Consider the following 23,799-nt stretch of genomic DNA (forward strand, 5'->3'; position numbering starts at 1 on the left):
TGACATAAAATCCAAATTAAATATTTCTAGCAAGTGTACTTAGGAATAAGCCTTTCATGATTTCCATGAATGGAAGGCTTGTCACTAAAATCACTTAGTAGGAATAATTTGTACTGAACTCAGTGAGACTTACTGCTAAGTAAACATGTTTAGGATGTTTAGCATTGTGCTGTAAGTATGTTTAGGATTAGGACTGCAATATCAATTCCCTTTACAGGCTAAAGTTACTAGAGTAATTATTAAAATTGGAATCATCTGAAGCTGATTGGAGTTTGTCATGTGAGATTAAATGCAGCTATTTATGAGAAGGAAACATGAACTTGGAGGCAAAAGGAGAACAAAGTCAAGAAAACCTACTTAATCCTTTCTCTTGGAAGAAACTGTGTTGCCTAACCTCCTTTTGAAATAATTATGCCATCCCCTCTTCCACATAGTCGTCTTCTCCATCTGGAATTTTCTCCATCTGTGGAAACACGACCCTGTAGTAGTCCCTTGGTGTTTCCTGCCAAACGTGAAAAGTTGGGGGAAGGTCCGTTGCCTAGGGCTCGTCGGCTACCCTCTCGTGTAGCTTGGTGTTCTATAGACTGGGATCAGTTGTGCCTGCTGCACCCCCTAGGCTCTGGTGGCTTTGGTTCTGTCTACAAGGCTACATACCATGGAGCTACAGTGGCTGTAAAGCAGGTAAAAAAATGCAGTAAGAACCGTTTGGCATCACGGCAGAGCTTCTGGGCAGAACTAAATGCAGCACGCCTTGATCACAAAAATGTGGTGCGTATAGTAGCTGCTAGCACATGTGCCCCTGGCAATCAGGATAGTTTGGGCACCATAATAATGGAGTATGTAGGAAATAGGACTCTGGACCATGTTATCTATGGGACTGGCTGTATAACAGCTAAAAAGAAAGATGATCAGCTGAGTATAGCTCAGTGTCTGGGCTACTCCTGTGACATTATGGCAGGCTTAGTGTTTCTCCATTCACATTTGATTGTGCATCTGGATTTGAAACCTGCCAACATATTCATCACTGAACACAATGTTTGCAAGATTGGAGACTTTGGATGTTCCCAAAAGCTACAGAATGCTGCATCTGACCCACAACTTTGTCAACAAGGGGGAACATACACCCACCGTGCTCCTGAACTCCTTAAAGGTGAGCGAGTCAACCCCAAGGCAGACATCTACTCTTTTGCCATCACCCTCTGGCAAATGGTTACACAGCAAGAGCCTTATTCGGGTGAGCGCCAGTATGTACTCTACTCTGTTGTAGCTTATAACCTGCGCCCTTCTCTGACTGCAGCTGTGTTTAGAGAATCAACCACTGGCCAAAAGCTTGAAAATATAATTGGAAGCTGTTGGAGAGCTGATGTAGCAGAGCGTCCTAGTGCAGAACTTCTCCTTCACAATCTTCAGTCCCTGTCTCTAATAGTATAAAAGACCTTGTCTTGTCCCTCTTCATTTTTATTGTTGATCATCTCTTGCTAAGTTTGTGTATCTTATTGCTCTGATTCTTCTCTGCATGCAAAAGAAGTTTAAAAATATATATGTTGCTGGTGGTCAATTTTCTATAAATAAAGTTCATTACAGGAAATTACTAGTAGGTTTGATGGTGTTCAGAGAATGCTATTAGCTGTATTTGACGGTGCTCAGAGACTGCTATTAGCTGTATTCAGTTTATTATTTTGTCCTAAGCATCTGAATAGGTTAAATATGCCCAAAATCTGAGACTTGGTTGCTATCCTAGGCACACTTTGGTGGGAATTGGGTCCATTGAAGATAATGGAGCTTCCTAATAGGAATGCATACCAAGAAAAATGTAACAATTGTCATACTCCCAGTGTCATATATCAAACTAGTATTGCACAAAGGGGGGGGGGTAACTGTGATTTTTATTTTATTCTCTTTGAAAATAGTGATATATCTGTGCATTGAGCTACAAATAAGTTATATAATTTCTTTCCTTGTTTTAAATATTTGCTAAGCCACAGAGACATGATTTCAATGGTCAAAATAGGCTCACAAACAAGGTATCAGTATGTGTAACATATCCATGCATTTTTTGGGGAACTGATAAGAATGATGAATAATAGATTGGCCTGCTATTTTGTCTCCAGTTCAGATAAACCATCCAGCTGTCCATCACCAGGTGGTACAGTTTATGAAGATACTTTCTTAACTATACCTAGATAGCAAAAGGCTTGACAAAAGAGAGACTGATCCTTGATGGGCAAATACAACTGTAGTTCACAAGCAGTCATTTAAAGGTCATAAATGTAAGAGTATGTTAAGTTTAACTATCTAGTGATTGCTTTTAAAGTGTGTCCAGACACAATAGAGAACAGGACCCTGCACCTTTAACAGTAGTGTAGAAGTCGGAATTTCAGCAGGTGTAGCTTGTCCTGAATCTAGCCACCCTAGAATGAATACTCAAGCATTATTCCAGAGTGAATACTCAAGCATTATTCTCCCAGATTAGTATTGTTTGGAAAAGAAAAAGAATGATCTTGGATTGTTTCCATGCTTTGTGCCCCTATGTGAATTACAAGCATTCTGAAAATAATAAAACCTTATTTGTGGTCTTGGGGAAACCAAGAGCAACACAAAATAGTTAAGTTCTAACAATGGTACTGCAAAAAGATTTGGATATGTATTCATAACAATGTACTTTTAATATGTGGTGTGTGAGTTATGCTGCAAGCAATCCTCTGATCTTTGGGTGAAGCGTGGTATATTAATTAAATAATAATAATTTATTATTTATACCCCGCCCATCTGGCTGGGCTTCCCCAGCCACTCTGGGCGGCTTCCAACAAAATATTAAAATACAGTAATGCATCAAACATTAAAAGCTTCCCTAAACAGGGCTGCTTTCAGATGCCCCATTGATAATGAAGCAGGAGACTGGAGGACTGTGATAGTTTTCTAACTGACTCTAAAGATATGGTGAAATCCTTGCTATTTTATTGCAACACCCTCTCAGATGACCTTTGAATTATGGATAATGATTTGTTTAATTTTACTTCCATGCAAATGTCAATGTTCCCATTTTGGTTGTTGCAAGTCTTCTCCTACCTTGTTCTTAAATGTTTGTGTTTAACATTTAAGCCTTGCTCTCATATCCAGATTTTCTTTATAAAACACACACACAAAACTTCAATTTTCTTTTATGTTAAGAAGTGCAAGTTGAAGTTTATTATAAATCAAAGCTACTTCTGAAAACAGTTTCCCTACCATCCCAATACTCTGGTCACAGTTCAGAGAGCTCTTTTAGGTCACGTATGCACTATGGACTTTGGCTTATGGTGATGGTGGGGACGTCCTCTTCTCCTCCCCTCAAGTATTGCAAACTGCTTCAAACAGTCATTCAAACTTCCAAGAGACTTACCCTGTGCTACAATATGCTGCTGTTTGTGGGGGGTAAATCATATTGATTTCTGTATTATGACTATGGCGGTATTTGTTGATATGAATAGACTGTGGCTTAAGTTACATAAGCTTATAGGATAGGCTGTTTTAGGAACACAGCTGGGAGCAAATGCAATTCACAATAAGAAAATCTTGTTTCCAGCAGAATCAAGTTTTGCCAAGTTAGTCTGTTTTGATTAAGATATAAGGAAGTTTAAAATAGCACTCTCAATTGTATCTATTTAAACAATAATCCAAAATAAGCAGAGTATTTTTAAAAACACAGAACAGCTGCTGATGCTTCCTGACTTCATGCCTAGAACTCTCTAGCTTTCTTGTTTGGCTGACAGAACGACACTGTTACGACATCTAAAACTATATATATATATATATATATATATATATATATATATATATATATATATATATATGGTAAAGTCTGAGGCATCTATAACTTGACAACTGGATATGTGTCATACATTACAAACATACAGAAGTGGTGTTTTTAATATAGTATAACTGAATGCTCACCACTGTGAAAGTGAACATTATTGGGATCAAACCTGCTTGTATTTGTACGGAAGAAATAGCATATGGTCCAGAAATACTCTTTTACTTGGATATGGCTACAGTTGCAGAAGTAAGAAGTTTTATCTCCCACATTAACATGTTTCCTTCAGGTTCACTCATTATAAACCTGTGTATGTGAACAAAAACATGGGCCTGAGAATTTCTCTATGCAGTTGTGTTGCCACTGTGAAACTAGTTTCCAAAATCGTAAAACACGGTATCTAGCTATTAGACCCCAGAAACAGCTTTTCCAGAATAGTGTCTATCAATTATAATAAAACAAAAATTCCAGAAGGTATCAAAACACAAGGATTCATAGCTGTTATTAGATGAAATTTCCCTCTCATATGCAGATTGCTGTCTTGAGACTTTAAATAAGCGCTAATTAGGAGACTGAGCTACCTGTCCACACAAACTCACTTTTAAGAACTAAGACTGCAATAGGGATGCGGGAGAAATTTTGTTCTCTCCACATTTTGAGATGAGACAAATTATTTTACCATGTCCCCTGCAACAATGTGCAAATCAGGACATAGGTATGTGGATTAGTCTCCACAATTTGTGAACCAATATGTGCATCCATATAATACTAATTATTAGTTAATTTATGAACTGCTTTCTGTGAAGTATTTCAAAGCAGTTTCACAATACATAGCCATTTAGAAGGCTTGTTGAAAGAGGAAACGATTTTTTGCTGAAAAGACGAGATATGGCACCTGTCTAACAGGGAGGTGCTGGCACACTAGAGGGCCCATTGTAGTATCATGCAGACAGACTTCCTGGCAATATGGTATCTGCAAAATGCCTTATGCTGCATACTCTAATTGTTGGTTAGGCATATAAGGAGTGATATTATATTTTAGGTATCCTTGTTCTAGCTAGCTTAGAGCAGCTAATAACTCCACTGTAGACATGCAAGTAAAAAAAAAAAAAAGTTTAATGCAGCTAGGGAACAAAGCATGTGGTCCCTTCATGGGGAATTGTCCAGAGAAAAAGATAGCTGCTTCCATAAGCAGTCCTCGGACCACTTTATAAATACATTACTTTTATTTTAGCAAAACCCCATGGATTTTTAAGAATGTATTCAGATGCATTTTTGCACGTATGAGAAACCATCATGGAACAGAAATAGGCTGGGTAGTTCACACATAACATACTTTAATGTATTATTTACAAAGAAGTCGCTTGTGTGTCAACATAAATGGGTTGCTATGTATCATATTTTTTAAACAATAATAACTAACTTTCACATTAGATGCTCACATTAATATAAATGTATATATCATGCTTTTTGTCAACTCTCCTTCTATTGCATCTTAGACCCCTGGATTTAGTCCTAAACATCTGTGTTGGTGTGCAGTGTCCTATTACGGTTGGAGATGGGCTGATGTAACAGTTGGATGTATCTTATCTTACAGACTTAGTTTTATGTTTCAGTTTTGTTTTGTTTTAAGAATGTAACCAAACTTTGATCTGAACTGAAGTTCACATGTTCAGTTAGTATACTTTATAAGAGATGCTAGAGGAAAGCTATACCTGGTTCATAACAGAATCAATGTCAATAAAAAGTTATTCCTTTTTGCTATAATGTGAACTCCCTAGCATCTCTCTAGATGGGAAAAGATAGAAAATTATTATCTACAATGAAGAAGAAGTGAATGGGTATATATAATAATCACCTTCTGTTGAGAAAGAAAGGATAAAAAATGAGTGCTGCAGAACTCTAAACGCCGAGAAAATTACTGTGACAAAAGGTTTCACACATCGAGTGTTATTCTCAGTAAACAGATGTATGGTTACAGTGTGGGAAATGGGGGGGGGGCACACAAAAAGTTGTAGAATGGAAGAGATAAGTAACATTTCCAAACAACAGTACAATACAATAGAAGTGCAATGATTATTTACAACAGCAGGAATCAATGTTATCATGTTAGCTTTGCTGAGTTGCTTTTTACACCTGTAGTGAGACAGAATGCCCTTTTCTTGTTTAAGACCTAAATCATGTTTGGGGAAATATTCCACCTTTATTTCACCTTTTTTGCCACCACATTAAAAAATTTTATGGGACGCCCATCTCAAATCTGCTGCAAAGTGTTACATCACTGAACTAGAATTTAACTCCAGCAATTTTCATTCTATTTATTTAGATTTTAAATTTAGGTCAAGGATCTATCTCCCACTGCCAGCATTGTTTTCCTAGCTTTGCTAGGCTAATGTATATTACCAATGTCAACTGTTGACACTGCTGTGCATAAATAATTCTTTATAATTATTATACTAAGATCCTACTAAAAATGAATTTTCTTAAGCTCAATATGGATGGCATCTTTTTTTCCTCCCTATTCTCCACACGTCTTATTGCAAAACTACCGCCAATGATATTTAATCTCCTTTGTCATCCATCAAATCTGTTTTGTATACATATTAGCTGCAGCCACTTACCCAACCTTCTTAACAAAAATGTGAGTGTGGAAATGAAATAGGCTTATCCATTTCAATTTATCTACAACCTTCGTCTTTTAAAATAAGGCAAAACCTTTTATATAAGAGATAAGAACAAATACCTGATAAAAATGGTTCCATTGCTGTTTTATCCTACTAGATGGGTAAGAGTAGTAACATGATTACTGAAGCCCTGCTAATGGAAGCAAGGAATTAAATCCTATATTGCTACGATGTAAGATATGCCTATTTTGCATTTGTATTCCTGAAGGCATTCTGACTTTTGTTCAAAATAATGACCAAATTGTTCCAAGGTGAGCTGTCACCTCCCCACACCCCAACAATCTCATTCCCATTTACCTGGGAGTAAACAGAGTTAGGATTGCACTGTTGGTTGGATATATCATTGTACAAAGCAGAAGAGAGGTTTTTTGCTGTCCAACAGGTACAAAATTGTGGTAAAATGGTCATCTGACCATTTTGGAGAAATCATATTGGAGAACAACATGATTAGACAGTTGTATAGTCACCTACTACCGGTACTTTTATTTTTTTCTTGCTTTATTTCTTGTTAGAACATGTGTTCATACTAGGATTTTATAGTATCTTATTAAAAGCATTCGGTTCATTATTATGTAAAATGTTCCATTAAGCCTGTTGCTTAAAAACAGGCTCACCATAAATGAACTTGGGTGAGGACTAAGGGGTTAATACATGTAAGGGTGAAGTTGTTCCAAAGAAAGCATAACCTAATTCCAAAATGTGTCTGATTGTGAGGAAGAATAAAGTTAAAAGTTGGCAGATCTGTAACACAAGGAATACCGCAAAGATAAATTATTCTGCCCTAGTTGCATATGTTCAGAACATTGGTGTTCTTGGTTGTGTCCTGCCTTTGAACCATCCTGTTTAAAATGCAAATATTCATATACTGTCGCACTAGTCAATTATAAGACTGAAAAGTGATTCATTCTTTCCAATACTTCATAATAGGTCTCCCTAAGGACAAAAAGTTGAATACATCACTATCTATCCCATACGTATTTGTCTTTGTCTGGAAATAGAAGTCAGTTTGCAGCAAGTGGGGAGTGATCCTATTTCTCCCCCCTCCCAGCACCATTTTGCCACTGCAGATTGCCTCCCCATGCTTTGCACCCAAATGTGTATAGTTGCTCAGAAATACCCTTGAGTTCAATGCAGATTACATCTAAGTAAGTGGAAGTCTTAAGACTGCAAGTCTAAGAATGCTGTGGGTTCAATCACTCTAAAACAGATTGGTTGACCCAGAGTATCTTTGAAACAAAGCTTTGGTCTCTGAGCATTTGTGGGAGTAAAACCAGCGCTCAATGGAGTAATTCCACGCATGCTTGTTTGGGCTTTCAGCATCATCGGCTTCAGTGGGCCTTCCCCCTAACTCCAGCAACGTGGTTAACACAGGTGCCTCCCATCTCTACAATTACAGTATATTGATTCTATGAGCGAGGCTAATCGGAGTCAATCACTGCTGAAATGGAAGGCAGCCTGGAGCTAGAGATATAAATAGTTTAAAAAGGGGCGAGGGAGGTTCCGGGGCCAAATTCTAATTTGACAGACGAGGCTTGGCATCCTGGGTAAACTGCAGAGCAGCAAACTCAGAGCAGCAAAAGCCACAGCAGAAGACGCCTTGTGAGTACACTACTACTGTATAAGTTTACCCTTCGATGGAGGGGGGCGGGAGTGTCTTATTCTGGATCAATCGGAAATTCCACATTTCAGAAGGAAGGTTTTAGAGTTTCCTTTCCTTCTTGCCGGAATAAAGGGGGAAATGACAGAAGGGAGATCCTACGCTTTCCCTCGGGGAAAAGGACCCAGCTACCGGCATAAGCCTAAAGCCCATCGCACAGCCATGGCGGCTACCCTCCCTACCCCGACCCGCCGCCCTGAAGAACTACTTCCGCCCCTGCCTCGCTTCGCAGGCCCAGCCCTCGCCCTCGCCGCTTCTCCTCCCCATCCATCCACCCGAATCGGTTCCGGGGCGAAGTGGGGGGAGAAAGGGGCGGGGCGTGTGTGGCTCGGCGAGCCTATAAAGCCCGCGCCGCCTCGCCACCCGCCCTCTTTGCGTCCGTGTCTCGGCGAGGCGTTTGTTTCCTGACTCACCGCTGTTCCCCGGGCCTCGCGCGCTTCGGCCAGGAATAAGTCGGTCAGGAAGGCTCCGCGGCGGCCATGGTGAGGGAGACTGGGCCTCAGGGGTCGCGCGGGAAAGAGCCCTCGCGCCGACGGGTTGCCATGGATGTGGGAGACGTTCGAATTTAACGGTTGCGCCTAAGGCCCCCTCCCCAACCCCCACCCCACCTTCTCGCGCGTGCGCTCTCACGAGCTGCTCCGAGGTCGTGGCTCTCCTCGGTTCTTCTTTCCTTTATGCCTCATTAAAAGCCCACCGTGGGTAGAGGCGGGCCCTCTTTCGGGGAGGGGGTTATTGGTTCGTTCTTGTTTTTATTACGTATTTTTCTGTTTCTGTTTTGTAGTTTTTATGTTGTGCACCGCCCTGCGATCTTACGAAAAAGGGCGGTATACAACTTGGATAAATAATGGTAATAGGCGGGGATGATACGTTACCATTCCCGCGCCTCAAGAAAGATGGGGCTTCTGCTGTTAAGAGGCACGCGTAAGATCCCATTTTGATGTTCCCCGGTATCTTTACCAGGTCAACCTTTAATGCCGTTTTAGCTGCATCTCTCGGGAAGTAAACCCCGCGGAACAAAGTCGCATTTACGAGTAAATACTTGTGCATAGATAGGATCGGGCTGCGCAAAATAGCGATTTGCGGATGCTTGGTTATACCGAGGTTTATAACCAAGTAGGACGGCTGTGCCCACGTGCTACAGAGAAAAGGCCTCTTTCTTCGCTGTTAACTCGCGGGGTGGAGAGATGTTTTCAAAGATTCTTAACTTTGAACACTTTCGATTTCATTGTCCACTGGGGCTCTTGTTATATATGTTTTTGCTGCTGTTTTACTTTTTTTGTTTCTTACTACATGGAACATTTTGTTAAAAGAGCAGGACATGCATTATGAAAATAAATAGCTCTTCATCTCAGTCACCAAACTTGCAGTTTTGTAGTCAGTGAATAAGGTTTGCTAGATCCCAATTTAAAATGCAAGGGGCACATGGTGTATTGCATGGGTCTTTTAAAAGAGCCCAAGTGGTCAGTAAAAGCTTTTTGTGCAGTCCTATATTGAGATGTCGGTTATGGGACGCCTTTCATGACAAATACTTGTACGCCTACGAAGTTACTCTTTACTGAGTATCCTGGGGATTTTGTTCTTTGGCACTGAAAGTGTAAATATAGTTATTCCTATTCACAAAAGGCCAAGATACATCAATTAATGCTTGAGTTTGAGTTGCTGTTGTAAAGGTGATACAGAAATTGCCTTCCCATGTGTGTTTACTGTTTGATGATGTGCAGAGTGCTAAATGCTTCATTTCTGCTTGGTACAGTAATGGAGGGAAAGAGTCTAATATGTGCGGTAGATCTTATTTATGATTTTAAAGATTGATTTGAATTAGTTTTTGAGGTTGCAAAACTAGCATCAAATGAATGCCAGAACTTATCATTACAACCCATTTCTTTCAGGCATTTAAAGATACTGGGAAAGCACCTGTAGAACAGGAGGTAGCAATTCATCGAATCAGAATCACCTTGACAAGTCGCAATGTGAAGTCGCTTGAAAAAGGTAAGTAGCAAAATAGCTGATAGGATCTAACCCTGATAGATCAGTCCAGTGACCCATCTGGTTCAGCATCCTGGTCTCACATTGGAAACCCACAGGCAGGACCTGGGTGCATATTCAGAGGCATAGTTCAGCCATCGATAGCCTTATCTTCTTTGTCTAATCCTCTTTCAGAGGCATCTAAATAGGTGGCCATCACCACCTCCTGTGGGAACAAATTCCATAGTTTTAACTATGCGCTGTATGAAGAAATACTTTCTTCTGCCTGTCCTGAATCTTCCACCATTCAGTTTCATTGAATGCCTGTGGATTCTAGTGTTATCAGAGCATGAAGAAAAACTTTTCTATGCCATGCATGATTTTAAACGCTTCTGTCATGTCGCCTCATACTCTCCTTTTTTTGTAAACTAAAAAGCCATAGTTGCTGTAACCTTTCTTTGGGGAAATTTCTCCTCTCCTTGATCATATTGGTTGTCCTTTTCTGCACCTTTTCCTACTCTCCCATATCATTTCTAAGGTGAAGCGACCAAATCTGTCTTTAGTATTCCAAATGTGGTCACAGCATAGATTTGTATTTAAATTCTAAATGGCTGGCAGGAGTCTGTGCACTTTCCCACCCAATTTTCTGTTTTGGCAGTTTCATCCTATACAGTTTGGTTCTTCTAAGCCCATTGATTTCATTGGGCCTTATGACATCGTATTGAACTGTTAATGTTTAAAAATGGTGAGGACATACTTGATTAAATGACGATTTCAGTTGAAATTGGGGGATTAAGGACTCTTCTATAGACTCATTAGTTGTGGTCTGTTGAAATTTGCTATCTTTGTTATTGAGGTAGAGTTGCATGTTTGTACCATCCGGTTTGCTTCCATATTTTAAGTGCAGGGGTGGGGATAAAGTCTATGTTGATTGAGGTAATTTTTATGTTGCATAAGTTAAAATGTTTGCAGTGGGCATGTCTATGAAATTTGAGAATGTTGCCCCTTAAGATACATAGAAAAGAGAGCAATGAAATTAGTTATCCTAAATTGTCGTCTCTTCTAGTCAGTTGTTGCATTGGCAATTTCACAGGAGGAAATTTTTATCTACATTTGTTGGCTATGAGGACAAAAGTGCACTGAACTACTTTGATTAATTTATACGCTATTCTGAGCCAACACTTGTAATTCTTTTTTATAGTGTTTTTTTTTTTTTTACTGATGAACACACAACTTTTTAAAAACTCATTTTTCATTTTTATAGTCTGTGCAGATCTGATCAGAGGTGCTAAGGAAAAGAACCTAAAAGTGAAAGGACCTGTCCGCATGCCCACCAAGGTACGTAATTGCATGCACGTTATTATCCTGAATGTTTTTAAGTTTAAATTCTTTCTTGACATCACTTCTTCCTTTGCTTCATAGCTTTTACAGATGGAAGATCCTCTTAATAAGGCCTATCATTGCATCATATTTTACTTGCTTTGTAGTGAATACATTGGTTAGGGATGGAGAAGGAGCTAGAACTAGTATAGTAATGTGTGGTATAGTACTGAATAGATGTTTTTTAAAATAAGTTAGAGGTGTATAAACATTAAAAGGTACATACAACTCCTTGCGCGCACCCCCCCCCCCCCAATGCTGTAAAGGTTTAAAACGCACCAAACAGGCTGCAACATAGTACATAGTACCTGAACTGGGAACTATCTGGTAAGCACCTCTGGTACCTGTCTTTAAAGATGCTACGGTAGTGTGGTATATGTGAGTCTGTAGTTACTGGTAAGTCAACATAGCAATATGATCCTTGTAAACTCTTCAGTCCTTCATAATGAGGCTATTTGCTGAGGTAATGTCGATCAACTGCTCTATTATCTCCTTGATTTCCCCAGGGATGCAAGTTTCTGCAAAGCTCTATAGACATCTAACATAGCATTAAGCAAGTGTCACATCATGTTCATTCCTTGAGTTCAAGGAATATTTTGGTGTGACAGCAACTAATCTCTGAAATGCCTTGTCTATTGATATTAGGGAAGGTACTTGGTTGTATTGTTTTTTATTCTTGCAACCCCACCCCACCCCATTTTTCTCAAAGGCAGGCCTTTAATATGTATATTTGTTTTTATAACTTGGTTTTATGTATATTTTGATAATTTTATTACACCTAATGTTTTAATGTCTGTTTATCTCTATTTTGAATGAATATTTTATGTAAATACCTCATTTTTTTAATCTTGCTAAATATATAAAATAAACATTTTACTCACATTTTAGACTCTGCGAATCACCACAAGGAAAACACCATGTGGTGAAGGTTCCAAGACCTGGGATCGTTTCCAGATGCGCATTCACAAGCGTCTCATTGACTTGCACAGTCCTTCAGAGATTGTCAAGCAGATAACTTCTATCAGTATTGAGCCTGGAGTAGAAGTTGAGGTTACCATTGCTGATGCCTAAATGATTGTCATCTGCTTCAATAAAAGTTAATATCAACTTTTACTTTTTGTTGTGTGCTTTATGGCAGTGTTCCTGCTTTAATTATGATTAGTATCAAAAGCCTCTACTTGTCCACAATTAAAAAGCCTACAAAGTATGTAATTATTAGGTAGGTAAGAGATCTCCCGTTTAAACTGATTTTTAGAACTCATTCAACAAATGAAGCATACCAGTGTGAGTAGACTAGGTGGGGTTAAGGGAGGGGGTTATTGGTTTGTTCTTGTTTTTAGTATGTAATTATGTGCTAGGTTCCTGTTGATCATGTATATAGTCAGCGTTAACTATGTAGCACTTGAACCAAAGTCTTGTATCACAAGAAGTTTGTTGGTATATCTGGCTAGTTTGGGAGTTGCATTCTTGCCTCCAGGAGCCAAATCTGCTGTTGTTTTGTCGTGTCCGACTCTTCGTGACCCCATGGGCCAGAGCACGCCAGGCACTCCTGTCTTCCACTGCCTCCTGCAGTTTGGTCAAACTCAGGTTGGTACCTTCGAGAACACTGTCCAACCATCTCGTCCTCTGCCGTCCCCTTCTCCTTGTGCTCTCCATCTTTCCCAAATCTAGTGTTTGTTTATTGGACTTCATTACATGTGACAAGGAAGTGGAAATCAGTAACATTAACATGAAATTAAACATCCTTCAATACACAGTGTCCACAGTTTGACATAGCACATTGGGCGTAAAAAGTCACTGAAGTCTTTTTATTCAAAATATACAAGAATGCTAAATGGAATTTTAGGTCTGGACCACAGCTTGTAAGGAGTTATAATAAATCATGGCTATGTAGGAGGCTGAAAATTAGAGGGCTACATTTAACTTAACGTTTGATTGAGAATGAGGGAGAAGGCATTTGCTAATGCCCTCTGCTGGAGAACAGCTGCAATTGTAAAAGCACAGTATTTTTGTGTGTATTTGTAAGTATAAGGTGAAACACCAATGCAAGGGTGTGCATTCAGTTTAGAAGTAGCATTTGTGTTTTTTATCCAACAAGAGAAGTTCTAAATAAGTTTTTTATTTTATACAAGAACACTTCAGATGGTAGCAATGAAAGACTCAAATCCAGGTAAGTCAGCTAGCTACAATTAGGGTGATTTTTAACCTCCAGTAATCCACACTGAATACATACCTTGGTTAGCCTGCACTTAAGATGCAAAACATGCACCTAGTTTGTGGATAAAAGTTCAAAAGGCTATTTTGCTATCCTGAAGTATAACTTATTTATTTAAAGGTGATCCTTTAGGGTTTCCCTCCACATTGGAATATATATTTTACTCTTGCTTATTTGTAAGAAGTTATGCACCATTGGAAACACACAAAATGTAGCATTAAGCACTTCTGAAAAAACTTATCAAGATAGTTTCCTGGTGGAAGCTACTGAAAAGCATCCTTTGTGGTTCTTTTAAAACTTGGGCATTGTGTATACATTAAGCACTCTGATGAATGGTCCTGCAGCTCCTGGACAGGTCAAGAATTGATGCATGTAGATGGGTTAAGTATTATGGATGGGGAATTGTTTTTTCCAGGAAAGCTTGTTGGACGTTAGTCTACAGCTAATGGTGAGAGCTGAATCCTAAAGAGTTTGCAGCATTGCACAATAGAGTTCTCTCTGCCATGCCATTCCTCAGGCGTCTGCTTTCTGATCTGTTGCATCTCTGCAGGCGTCTGGTTCCTCAATTTTAAAACATTGAGATAGGGCTTTTCAGCATGGATTATGCTTTCTGTAGATACACATTCATTGGTTTCCAACAAAGGGATGCAGCTTTGAACCAAGATGAACTTTGAAATCCCTATAGTTCATGGTTGATAGGGAAATCGTGATGTCAAGATTATCTGCATCACCTGCCCCCTGCAAGTCAAACTGATAAAAACTGTAACTCATAGTTCTATATCTAGGCAGCTGCATAGCTCAGTTGGTTAAGAGCATGGTGGTAACGCCAAACCCCCGTAAGGGAAAGCTGCATATTCCTGCATTGCAGGTGTTGGACTAGATAATCCTCAGGTTCCCTTTCAAATCTAAGATTCTATTCTGATTCCCAGTGAGTATTTGAAGTACAAAGACCTGTTTCACTATTACCGTACTTTCTATTCAAAGAGTGGGTGGGTGGGGTACAGATTGAAGCCCTGAGAGGCAATATTGAAGGCCAGGACAAAGGTTTCCCAGTAGTAAATGGGGATGTGTGCTTCTAATGCCTGTTCAAGGTTGTTGAGGTTCCTGTGTGGATATAATCTGCTTGGCATATGGGAGTGCCCTGCATAACTTTAAATGGGAAAAAAATCTGTGGCCTTCCAGATGTTGCTGGACTGCAACTACCCTTATTGCTTACTATTGGAAATGCTAGTTGGGGCTTAGTTGATGGCAGACCTATAGCATCTGAAGGGCACATTGACTGTACCTGATCTTGAGATATTTTGTAAATATAATAGTAATAAGATTCTAGCAGACACAGCTGATGGGAACTGGAGTCCAATAACATCTAGACCAGAGTGGGTGGCAGCCCCATCACTTGATCAAAAACCCAATAGGCCTAATGAGGTTGCCGACTCCTGGCTCAAACACAGGTGCCAGAAAACTGAATACAACCATTATCAAGCTTACTCTCTGGCAGTGAGGATGGAGAAGAAACATAATTTCACCACTGCATTCTTGAACTGTAGTCTGGTATGGACAGCCCAGGACATTTTCCTTCCTGAGTCAAAGGTCAAAAAGGTGTCTCCTCCGTTCCACATACAGCTGAACCTTAATTCATGACTGACATGATGGTGACCACTGGCTAGCTTAGGGGGTGCAGGGTAGCATGTAAACTGCTTTGAGCCCCCCCCCCCAGTCAAGTGGTATATAATTTTTTAAAAAATTAAATAATAAATACAGTTCCATTCTTCAATGACTCACTATGGTTCCCCTGTCCTGAACCCCACCATCTGCCAACGGAAATTTGAGAAAGGTTGTTTTTATTTTTTATTAGTTTTTATTAAAGATTTTCTCAAGTTACAAAACAAACTGAGAAAGGTTGTTGAGAGCAAGCATGCTGCCTGCCACAGACTACACCGGAGTCTTCATGCTTCACATGTGTGTGCCACGCCAAGTCCTGAGTGAATCAGGGAGAGTGTTTCTCTCTTCATGTGAGGCTGGCATAGGTTTGCACAGACAGCTAGAGGTGTTCTGAAATGCCTTTGGAAAGTCAGTAAAGTGGGCATAAGTAGAAATGCTGAGCTGGATTCCTTAGATCTGGTGAGGGCAGGAGGAGTGGCAAAGCTGCTTTATTTGCTGCTGCCTCACCCTTCAAGCCAGCCTCCATCATCCTGGATGTGTACACCACATTTCCTTTTATATTATTATACAGTCTGCCCTCCCAGCACTGTTCATCTGAACAGAGGTGAGCAGCAGACAGCAGAGCTTGTTCATTGGTTCCCCTATGACAGAAGTAGCTGGTGCTCTCCAGATACTGTTGGAGTACAACTCCTATCATCCCTGACCATTGGCCATGCTGGCTGGGGCTGATGGGAAAATATGGAGGCTACCCCTGCTCTGGTGGGACACGGGTGGCGCTGTGGGTTAAACCACAGAGCCTAGGACTTGCCGATCAGAAGGTCAGCGGTTCGAATCCCCGCAACGGGGTGAGCTCCCGTTGCTCGGTCTCAGCGCCTGCCAACCTAGCAGTTCGAAAGCACGTCCAAGTGCAAGTAGATAAATAGGTACTGCTCCGGCGGGAAGGTAAATGGCATTTTCGTGCGCTGCTCTGGTTCGCCAGAAGCAGCTTAGTCATGCTGGCCACATGACCCGGAAGCTGTACGCCGGCTCCCTCAGCCAATAAAGCGAGATGAGCGCCGCAGCCCCAGAGTCAGTCACGACTGGACCTAATGGTCAGGGGTCCCTTTACCTTTACCTTTACCCCTGCTCTGCGGGCCAGAGCTCATCTTTATTTTATTCTATCTAGTGTTTCTCCAACCCTCCTGCTTTATGAAATCCTGTTTGCTCAAATCTGAGAGCTTCTCTGTGTGTGTGGCAAGACTTAAGGCAGGGATGTAGAACTTGCAACCCACCAAATGCTCTTGGACTCCAATTCCCATCAACCCCAGCCAATATGGCTGTAGTCTCTGGGGTGATGGGAGTTGTAGTTCAGTAATATCTGAAGAACCACAGGTTCCCCATCCCTGCCTTAATGGCTTATCTTATGCAGCTGTTTGGTTTCAAGCCAACACAGACTCATTTTTGCTCCTTCCTAGGCATAGGACTTCTCAGGGTTGTGGACTTGTCCCATTCCATGTGTTCCTGTTATTGCCATGCTCACATTTGGATTCTCAGAAGTAAGTACTGCTTTACTCAATGGGAGTTGCTTCCAGTTAAGAGTGAATGATATAGCAGCTGTGCAGCCCAATCCTATTAGTGTTTATTCAGAAGCAAGTGCCTCTGAGTTCAATGGGGCTTTACTCCCAACCAAGTGAGTATCCACAGGATTACAACCCTGTGTTTGTTATTGTTTTCAATGGAGAGGTGAGTCACTCTGCCTGCCTCCAATGCAGTTTTGTTCCATTTAAAACCCAAACCCCCCAAAATTCTCTGCTCTCAGGTGTGCTACAGATCTCTGGTGTGTCCACCTGTTGCTCTTGAGTCATTTGGAAAATGGAAATATGAGTTAATTGAGGGGCCTGTGTAGCAGTTTGTTTGTCTGTTCCTCATTGGTCAACAGCCTCTCTATAAAACTTGGGGGAAGGGCATAGTAGGTCTGACTGAAGCAGTAGTGGAAAGCACAATTTGTCTGTGTTAGCAAAGACATAAGAAGCTAGCGGTGTTTGTAGGAGTATTAAAACAGGTATGTATGATGAAAATGTAAAGTTCATGATAGAAAAAAGTTATTTGGTAAAGAAAAACAAGTATGTGTATAAAGACTAAGAATAAGGAAAAGTCTGAATGCAGGTATAGGAAGGGTCTAACAGCCTAATTCCATGCATGCTCTTCTTTTAGAAGTAAGTTTGTTTTGTTCAATGGAGCTTTCTCCCAAGTAAGTGTGCATAAGATTGCAGCAATTTAGCTTGACCCTATTCAATGTTAGATAAACCTAAGAACATTGGAATCAATGGGCCTAAGCTCTCCTTTCAGGATCAAGCTGCAAGTAAAACTAGGTATATGAGTGAAAAGAGGAGGCAATAATGGAACAAAGACATTTTCTTTTTGAAGTAATGTATTGATAGGTGTAAAGTGTTGTGCATATGCAAGTTTAGTTAGTAATTATGTACGTTTTCAGAACCAAGAGCTAATTCTTTTTATCTCACATTCTGGGATTTCATTTTTTTATGGGAGGCAATTGAAATACAGTTTTTTGCCAGCTCAGGAGTGCTGTTTACCATGCCTTTATCTTCCTGCTTGAGAAAAGAATAGGTTTGTTAGTACAGGTGCCATGAACTCTGTGCATGCACTGAACTACTCTTCTACGTGCTGAATAGACATTGATGGTGGGTCCAGATTCATTTTCTGACGTCATGTACGCATTTCGTAGGCTTCGATGATATGTCTTTAGTTATTCTGGATCTGTAAAATTAAGAGAGTCTTGCTCAGCATCAGAGGCTGGGGCTCAGGATCGGAGCATCTGTTTTGAGACCGATTGGAGAGCTGATGTCAGTCAGTGTGTAGACAATGCTGAGCTAGGTAGACCAATGATCTGACCCACTAAAAGGCCCTTCCCTATGTTCCAGTGCTGCCTGGCTTAATAGTGAGCCTATTGAGACTTGGTTGCTGCCAATGTGCTTTGTGAACATGGTCACTTATAGCCTGTTTGTGTTCTGGTGAGCAAAAACAAAACCAACAAGAAAACCCTTAATTTCTTGAACGATAGCAAATGTTGAGTTCGGAAGGTGGAACCAGGAAACTGGACTTGAATTCCAGATCTGCCATATACCTGTACTCATTTTTTAAACCTTGACAAATGAGTGGGGAAGGAGCAGTCATTGCTAATACAGTGGTACCTTGGGTTACAGATGCTTCAGATTACAGACTCCGCTAACCCAGAAATAGTACCTCGGGTTAAGAACTTTACCTCAGGATGAGAACAGAAATCATGCGGCAGCAGCGGGAGGCCCCATTAGCTAAAGTGGTACCTTAGGTTAAGCACAGTTTCAGGTTAAGAACGGACCTCCAGAATGAATTAAGTTCTTAACCCGAGGTACTACTGTAGTGATCTTCCTTTAGTGCCTTGTGCTGGCTGTGGTTTTTTCTTGTTTGGAAAGGCTCTGAGAACTAAATTCCTTGTCACCTACTATTACTTTTTGGTTAAAATCCATGTGGGTGGATTTCCTTCAGATAGCAAACATCAAGAATTGTAACATTGGGTTGGATCCAGAGTGAATTAGTTATTTATATCAATGGGACATCCCTTTTTGTTGTTTAGTCGTGTCTGACTCTTCATGACCCTATGGACCAGAGCACACCAGGCACTCCTGTCCTCCACTGCCTCCTGCAGTTTGGTCAAACTCATGCTGGTAGCTTCGAGAACACTATCCAACCGTCTCGTCCTCTGTCGTCCCCTTCTCCTTGTGCCCTCCATCTTTCCCAACATCAGGGTCTTTTCCAGGGAGTATTCTCTTCTCATGAGGTGGCCAAAGTATTGGAGTCTCAGCTTCAGGATCTGTCCTTCCAGTGAGCACTCAGGGCTGATTTCCTTAAGAATGGAGAGGTTTGATCTTCTTGCAGTCCATGGGACTCTCAAGAGTCTCATCCAGCACCAAGGGACATCCCTTAGTTACACCTAACTTCTCATGCTGATTTCAGTGCAGCCAAAGTAGAACTTAGTTGCTGTAGATACAACCCGTTAACTTCACCAGGAAGTGATCTATTGTCCATAAAATACGTATATATACACTTGTGTCTTGTTTAAAAGTTGGATAGTGTACAGACCTGCTATTTCTTTTCCCCATCTTATACAGCAAAAGAATGAATTGTCAGGAAAGACAAAGAATAACATCCACTGCTGAGAGTATGGCAGAATTGATGTCTATGGACTCGTCAGAAGTATCCAACACCAGAGATGAGCAGGAAGAGGAGGTGGGCTGCTTGCTATTAATTTCATAAGCATTTGTGTAGTTTTCTATTGGTTGTGCATAGCAAATGCTTAGAATGAAAACTCTGTTCCTTTAGACATATATTTCAAAGACTAAAAACCAGTCTGCAATAGACTTCGGCATAGCCATTGACTTATCAATACCAACATGGACAAGCTGACGGGGGTAGTTTTATTTAAAATGCACTATATTAAATGCTAGAAATTTATAAAATGAAGATGCAGCTATTAAAACTTTACAGCTTTTGAAATATAAAACTTCCACTCAGTTTTAACTTTCCAGTGAACTAAGTAGGGGAAGCAGTCGGGTGTTGGATATGTGCATTTTATTAGCGTTTTCACTGAGTTCAAATAGGATTTGCAGGACATATAATACCCTCACTGTGCCACTCTTGGTTAAAAATGCAGTTCTATAATTGTATTCTCAGGGGCGGGAGGGGTGGAGACTATCTGAGTGTTAAAGAGAAGGAAAGTTTTAAGGTGGAGAAGTAATCTTTTTGAGCAGAAGTCAAAGCTTCGGCAAAGCATGAAGACAAATGACAGGATATTGAAGAACTATTTTCAATATTTTCACAATTTCAGCCTTAATTTATTATTCCTTTTTTTAAGGTGATGTATCAGCCACTGAAAGTATACTTGAGAGTGCGGCCCTTTTCTAAGGCAGAGCTTGAAAACAATGAAAACCAGGTTAGTTGTGAAATATGGCATCATTTTTAAAAATCTTTTGTGGGGAATTGCATTCAAAAACAGTTTGGGAAATAGAAATCTTTTACCTATTTTTTGTCTGTAATATGCTGTGGTGGTCCTTACTTACCTTCTCCAAACTCCATCATTACAATTGTAGCACCCTGCTTGTGGTTAACGCTTAGCTGGAATGAAATATTCAACGCAGCAATAGAGAAATTAAAATAATAATTTATTTGTCAGACAAATAAATGAGAGACACAGTGGTATATGGATACCAAAGCTCTGCCCACTCCAGCCCTGATGGCCAGCACTTATATTTCCTCAGCCCAGCCCCCTTGCTCCTCCTTTGGCTGCCTCTGTCCAATCAGCCTGGTTGAAATTCCTATTGGCTGTTTGCTTGAACCAATCATAAAAGATACACCCATTTCCTATTACCTTTTATGGGAGACAAAGAGCTATATTTCCTTCTATCCATAAATGGCAGACAAGTAGCCATATATCTTACATTTGCCTCGACAAGCACCTTAATTATCAGATCATCTTTGCCCTATTGCCCTATTCACTCCAAAACAGATGGCTAAAACAGATGGCTCATGGTAACAGAGATCTTGGGTTCACCTTCTCACACACCATCAATGAAATAAGAATCTAACATAAGAATCTAACATTTCTTACTTTCTAAATCCTTTGCATACTTACATTTAAGCCAATATATTTCATACATTAACATATATAGCTTTTTAGAAGAAAAGGAACTTAGTAAAAACAGTTTCCAAAAGCAACCCCTTAAATTTACACCCTCCTTTCAAGCCAGCTGCTGTTCCTATTAGCTCTTGCCCTTTAACCTTATGAAAATATGGCTCAAGTCTAATGGGAGGCACCTAGTATTATTTTCTGTTAAACAATAAATCTCACTATTTACCAACTCTTAATTGTGTTTTTGCAGCTTGATTGTATTCTGTAATTTGTATGGTCAGTATGACCTTTTGCTCCCAGCCTGTAATTTCCTTTTACAACTTTAAGGTACTGCTATAGATCAGGGGGGCCCTTGATCAAGAAGATAAACAACTGCCAGAGTACTCAGCCAGCTGCTTTATGTCTGGCATGAAACATACAAACATTTGCAAATATGTTTTTTTAAGCTCATTTTAAAATACAAGCCTTGATCAGATGCCTCACAATGAGGTTACATTGCCTTAGTATGCACATAGTTAGTTTGCTTATACTTGCTGTGAGTCACCCTTCACAAGATTTGGACACTAAAACAGCTGGATAAGCATGACATATGTAGCAGTCTAGGTTTTTAGATGATGAAGCTTAGATAACTGTACCACTGAAATGCTCCAATGAGATTGTTAGAAAACTGGCTCTCTTGCACCAGAGCATGGGTAGGCAATGCGGTTACCTTCTGATTTTGTTGGGAGTCCCACTCCCATCAGCCCCAACCAGCATAGTCAGTGATGATAGGAGCTATAGCCCAATACCATCTAGGGAACACCATACCCCTGACCAAACAGTAATGTTTGAAACTTTGCATTTAACTACACTACGTCAAAGTGCAGCTTGCACACTGAGGCTGCATGCATACCACACATTTAAAGCACATGACTGTCCCTAAATAATCCTGGGAACTATAGTTTAAGGGTGCTGAGCAGGGCCGGCCCACCCAGGAGGCAAGTTGTAGCAGCAGCTTCAGGCTGCATGGGGTAACAGATCCCCTTGTTCTTGGTGTAGATTTTCCCTCGCCCCTTCTAATCTGGTGTGGAGGGGGACACCATTTTGGTGCCAAGTTTTTCTTGGGCTGGTCCTGGTGCTGAGAATTGTAGCTCTGTAAGCAGTGAGCTACAGGTCCCAGGTCCCAGGTCCCAGGATTCTTTGGGAGAAGTCACCTGCTTTGAAGACACTTGAAAGGTACAGTGTTTACACAGCAGCAGAATCGCATGCACCAAAAGGTCACAAATGAAACCACGTCAGTAAGTGTAAAACCGGTTTGTAGCATGCAATTTAGTAGGCAAAGAAAGTTTTAGGAAGCTGGTTAAAATAACTTGTGTTCTCTTAAGGACTGTTTGATTATTGAAAATCAAGAAACAGTGACTCTTCACGCACCTAAATACTCTACTGCTATGAAGAACAGTGAAAAGGGAATTGGACAATCGGCGCATCAGTTCACTTTTACTCAGGTGAGTTCTCCTCCAGGGCCAATTTCAGTGAAAATAAATAAATAAATGTGCATAAAGCAGACTGCATTAGAACACTTGGTGCAGGCTGTTCCTGTTTCTGTAAGTAGTGAGAACTCAGAGCAAAATATAGCTGACTCCCAAACAGATGCACAGGACTTCAGTCTTAAAGTGCACCATTCCATTAATTGCATGCTGCTTTCCTGTACTGTATAGTAAAGTTCTTAAAGGTGATTATTCTTTTGATCTTTATACCAATTGTATGGAAAGTGACAGTGGGGCAGTGAAAATGGATTCTACGTGCCCTAATGGTGGCTAAGAGACCAATACTGTTGAACTGGAAGAATAGAAATATGATTCCCCTTAAACAGTGGCTTGACAAACATGACAATATTAGCAGCATATGAGCAGACTGCCTATGGACACAGACTTTCTTTGGATAAATATAATGATATTTGTAACAACTTTATACAGAATATATGAGGTTGTTGTTAAAGAAATTTGTGTTAGGATAATAAGACTATACACATTTGTATATTTGTGGAAACGTAATGGAGTATTTTTCTTTTATTTGAATTTTCACTCCCCCCCCCCCCTTCTCACCACTTTTCAATAAATGAAATTCTTCTAATAAAATATCAATAATACTTTTAAGAGGATTCAGTGGTGCATTGCTCTGAGGATCAAATTGGCTGTGGCATGGTATGACTTGTCATAAGCAAAGCAATTAAACTGCTTTTCTGTGCCAAACTGGATGTAACATGAATCTATAAATGACATATTCTATGGGTTTTTTTAAAACATTGTCAGTAGCTGCTGAAAGTTCTAATTTGGATCAGAATAATTACACTTGGGTTTGGGGGTTAACCCTTCCCCTCCAAGTCATTCCCCATTCTAATCACCCTTTCCCCAAAGTTGCTATTTGCCTCATGGGGAAAACCATATAGGTATAATTTGACTTCATGAGGCAAATGACAACTCTGTAGGAGAGGGAAGGACTGGTGGTGAGAAAACATTAAGCTCCATGGTCCCAGCTTGAAGTAGGCCCCTATAGATGCTGCTATTAACACTTCAGTTAGTCAGAGATCCCACTCACACCTCATGTGTACAGTTTGCTCCTCACTGTCCCTGTAAAACTTTTTCCTATTCTCTACTTAGGTGTTTGGACCAGAGACTTCTCAAAGTGAATTTTTTGAAGGCACAATGAATGACATAGTAAAAACTTGTATCAACGGAGTGAATGGACTTGTGTTTACCTATGGTGTGACTAACGCAGGCAAAAGTTTCACAGTTCAAG

The 23,799-nt window shown here is 40.3% G+C and overlaps 3 protein-coding genes across 7 annotated transcripts in view; all 3 read left to right on the forward strand.

Annotated features, from left to right (window-relative positions):
• Positions 1 to 1,481, forward strand: MOS (MOS proto-oncogene, serine/threonine kinase). The gene has a single exon (XM_083518016.1). The coding sequence runs from the start codon at positions 412 to 414 to the stop codon at positions 1,429 to 1,431; it is 1,020 nt and encodes a 339-aa protein (XP_083374142.1). The 5' UTR covers positions 1 to 411; the 3' UTR covers positions 1,432 to 1,481.
• Positions 1,482 to 8,456: 6,975 nt separating this feature from the next.
• On the forward strand, positions 8,457 to 12,592 carry RPS20 (ribosomal protein S20). Its single transcript, XM_083518084.1, has 4 exons — positions 8,457 to 8,616; positions 10,024 to 10,123; positions 11,364 to 11,437; positions 12,368 to 12,592. The coding sequence occupies exons 1-4, from the start codon at positions 8,614 to 8,616 to the stop codon at positions 12,548 to 12,550; spliced, it is 360 nt and encodes a 119-aa protein (XP_083374210.1). The 5' UTR covers positions 8,457 to 8,613; the 3' UTR covers positions 12,551 to 12,592.
• A 4,224-nt stretch (positions 12,593 to 16,816) lies between these two features.
• LOC310713570 (kinesin-like protein KIF20A) overlaps positions 16,817 to 23,799 on the forward strand; it is a 28,776-nt gene continuing 21,793 nt past the window's right edge. Inside the window, exons 1-5 of one of the 5 annotated variants that reach the window (XM_083517894.1) lie at positions 16,817 to 16,891; positions 19,505 to 19,622; positions 20,248 to 20,325; positions 22,386 to 22,505; positions 23,661 to 23,799. In XM_083517894.1, the coding sequence (XP_083374020.1) occupies positions 19,512 to 19,622; positions 20,248 to 20,325; positions 22,386 to 22,505; positions 23,661 to 23,799 (448 nt within the window). In that variant the 5' untranslated portion in view covers positions 16,817 to 16,891; positions 19,505 to 19,511. Of the gene's footprint in view, positions 16,892 to 18,282; positions 18,368 to 19,315; positions 19,623 to 20,247; positions 20,326 to 22,385; positions 22,506 to 23,660 lie in introns of those variants that run through there. The other 4 variants (XM_083517895.1, XR_014529340.1, XM_083517897.1 and 1 more) reach the window with 4 other exon arrangements.

Source organism: Podarcis liolepis (genome assembly GCF_965112155.1).
Source record: "Podarcis liolepis genome assembly, chromosome: 8".
Classification (NCBI taxonomy): Eukaryota; Metazoa; Chordata; class Lepidosauria; order Squamata; family Lacertidae; genus Podarcis; species Podarcis liolepis.